General features: G+C 39.4%; 1 protein-coding gene across 2 annotated transcripts in view; it reads right to left on the bottom strand.

Annotated features, from left to right (window-relative positions):
• Positions 1-1808, bottom strand: part of ilk (integrin-linked kinase) — a 9866-nt gene extending 8058 nt beyond the window's left edge. Inside the window, exons 1-2 of one of the 2 annotated variants that reach the window (XM_017417924.2) lie at positions 1697-1808; positions 1089-1202 (exon numbers count right to left, since the gene is read on the bottom strand). In XM_017417924.2, the coding sequence (XP_017273413.1) occupies positions 1089-1177 (89 nt within the window). In that variant the 5' untranslated portion in view covers positions 1178-1202; positions 1697-1808. Of the gene's footprint in view, positions 1-1088; positions 1203-1696 lie in introns of those variants that run through there. The other variant, XM_037979218.1, reaches the window with a different exon arrangement.

Raw genomic sequence — 1808 nt, 5'->3', positions numbered from 1 at the left:
AATAATTTTTAAAAGTTCAAAACAATAAAGTACCTATTTAATATTAATTACAAATAACTCTTAAGAAGTTAAAAGAAGTACTCTGTGAGAGTTAATATTAAAATCTAACACTGAATTAGTGTTAGTAGGTGTTAAATTATTAACTCCAGCAGATTTGATATTTGACACTTTATAAGAGTTAAGATACCAACTCTCCAAAAAGAGTTAAATTAACACTTTCTGGTGTGGACCCATATAGACACTTAAAAAGTGTTGAAATCAAATCTGACAGTGTTAATCTGGGCCTCCTGGATTTGCTGTGTACGCACTGCACAAGATCTCTGCTTTGAGACCTGCTTTGTAATTAACTGTTAGGGTCAACGATGGCTGTCTGTTAGCAAAATATCTCATGAACCACTGGATGGATTTCAATGAAACTCTCAGACAGTAATCACTGAATGTACCTCTGCAACTGATTAACTTTAGGAACCAACCCGCTTCAAGATGGCCACCACAGCTAATCAACCTTAGCAAACAAAAAAGACTATAGTTCAGTCAGCTTTACAGACATTGAGGTAAATTTTGGCGTAGTAGTAGCTTAGAGTCATCCTCAACACATACTCCAAGTAATAACTGATTGCGTGATACTGTGAGACATTGTGCCTTAAGTTTTTTATTTTAAGGATAAGTTGGTCATTTCCTAATAAAGAAAGGTGATTCTAGTTTCAAACTTTTCTTACGAAAGGTAGCGGGGAATATGCATTCCTTCAATGAGACCTAGGTTTTTCATTTTTCTATCACTTCAAGTGTTCCAGCACCTAAAAACTACATTTAAAAGCTCATTTTTGTGTGTGTGTGATGAATTTATTTTTAGAAACCACAAAATCTGTGCTTCATCACTCATTTTCCGCGCATGAGATCATAGAAAGAAAGAAAGAATGCTGCACTGAGGTCACTGCAGTGGCCTGGAAGCTTGTGTGTGTATGTGTGTGTGTGTGTGTGTGTGTGGAGAGACACCACCTGGAAATCTGCCTTTTGAAGCACAAACACTGATCCCTGACATCCAGGATATGGCGGCTGTCACCCACCGCCCTCGCTGGACTGCTTACCCCAAGTTCAGGTCGTTCTCGGTGTTGTCCAGCCACAACCGGACGGCCACGGGGTTCCCTTCTCTGCACTGGGTGAAAATGTCATCCATGGCGGCTTTATGGCTCTTTCACTCCCTGAAAATCAAAACAAACAAACAAAAACATGGAACCTGTAAAGGATGGATAAACAACACTGTATGGCTACCCTTTCCTCTCAAATAAGGTTAGCTAATATAAATAGTTTTTTTTTAAATTTATTTATTATTTTTACAGGTGATGATGAAGACTGTTTGATCCTGTGAACTAACTTGTATCCATAACGGGGAGGGAGGTAGGGGGGAATCATTCCTGAACCTTCATTTAAATGGCAGCTAGTTAAAGTCTGTGGTTTTGTAGTGTAAAAACAAACAAAAAAAACATTCAAATGAAACACAGCTACATCAGCTGTAGGTCAGCTACGCTCAAACTGGACTATATCTGCCTACGTTGACTCGGATGGGCAGGCCTGTTAGATGACTTAGAAAACCCCATAGAAGAAAAAAAAAAGAGAGAAAGTTCAGTTCACTTTTTCCCGCCTCCCGAACGGAGCTGCTGCCTAACAAACACGGACGGTGAGGAGAAACTCTTACCGGTTTAAAAAAAAAAAAAAAAATAAAAAAAAGCAGCTCCTGGGTCTGTTTTCCGCTTTTCTTGTCCCCGAGAAAAGTCTGCCGTCTTCTGTACTGTACGAGCAGGGACTGG

This window comes from Kryptolebias marmoratus, linkage group LG13 (assembly GCF_001649575.2).
Source record: "Kryptolebias marmoratus isolate JLee-2015 linkage group LG13, ASM164957v2, whole genome shotgun sequence".
Lineage (NCBI taxonomy): Eukaryota > Metazoa > Chordata > Actinopteri > Cyprinodontiformes > Rivulidae > Kryptolebias > Kryptolebias marmoratus.
The sequence above is the reverse complement of the archived record's forward strand: the minus strand, read 5'-3'. Positions and strand labels throughout refer to the sequence as shown.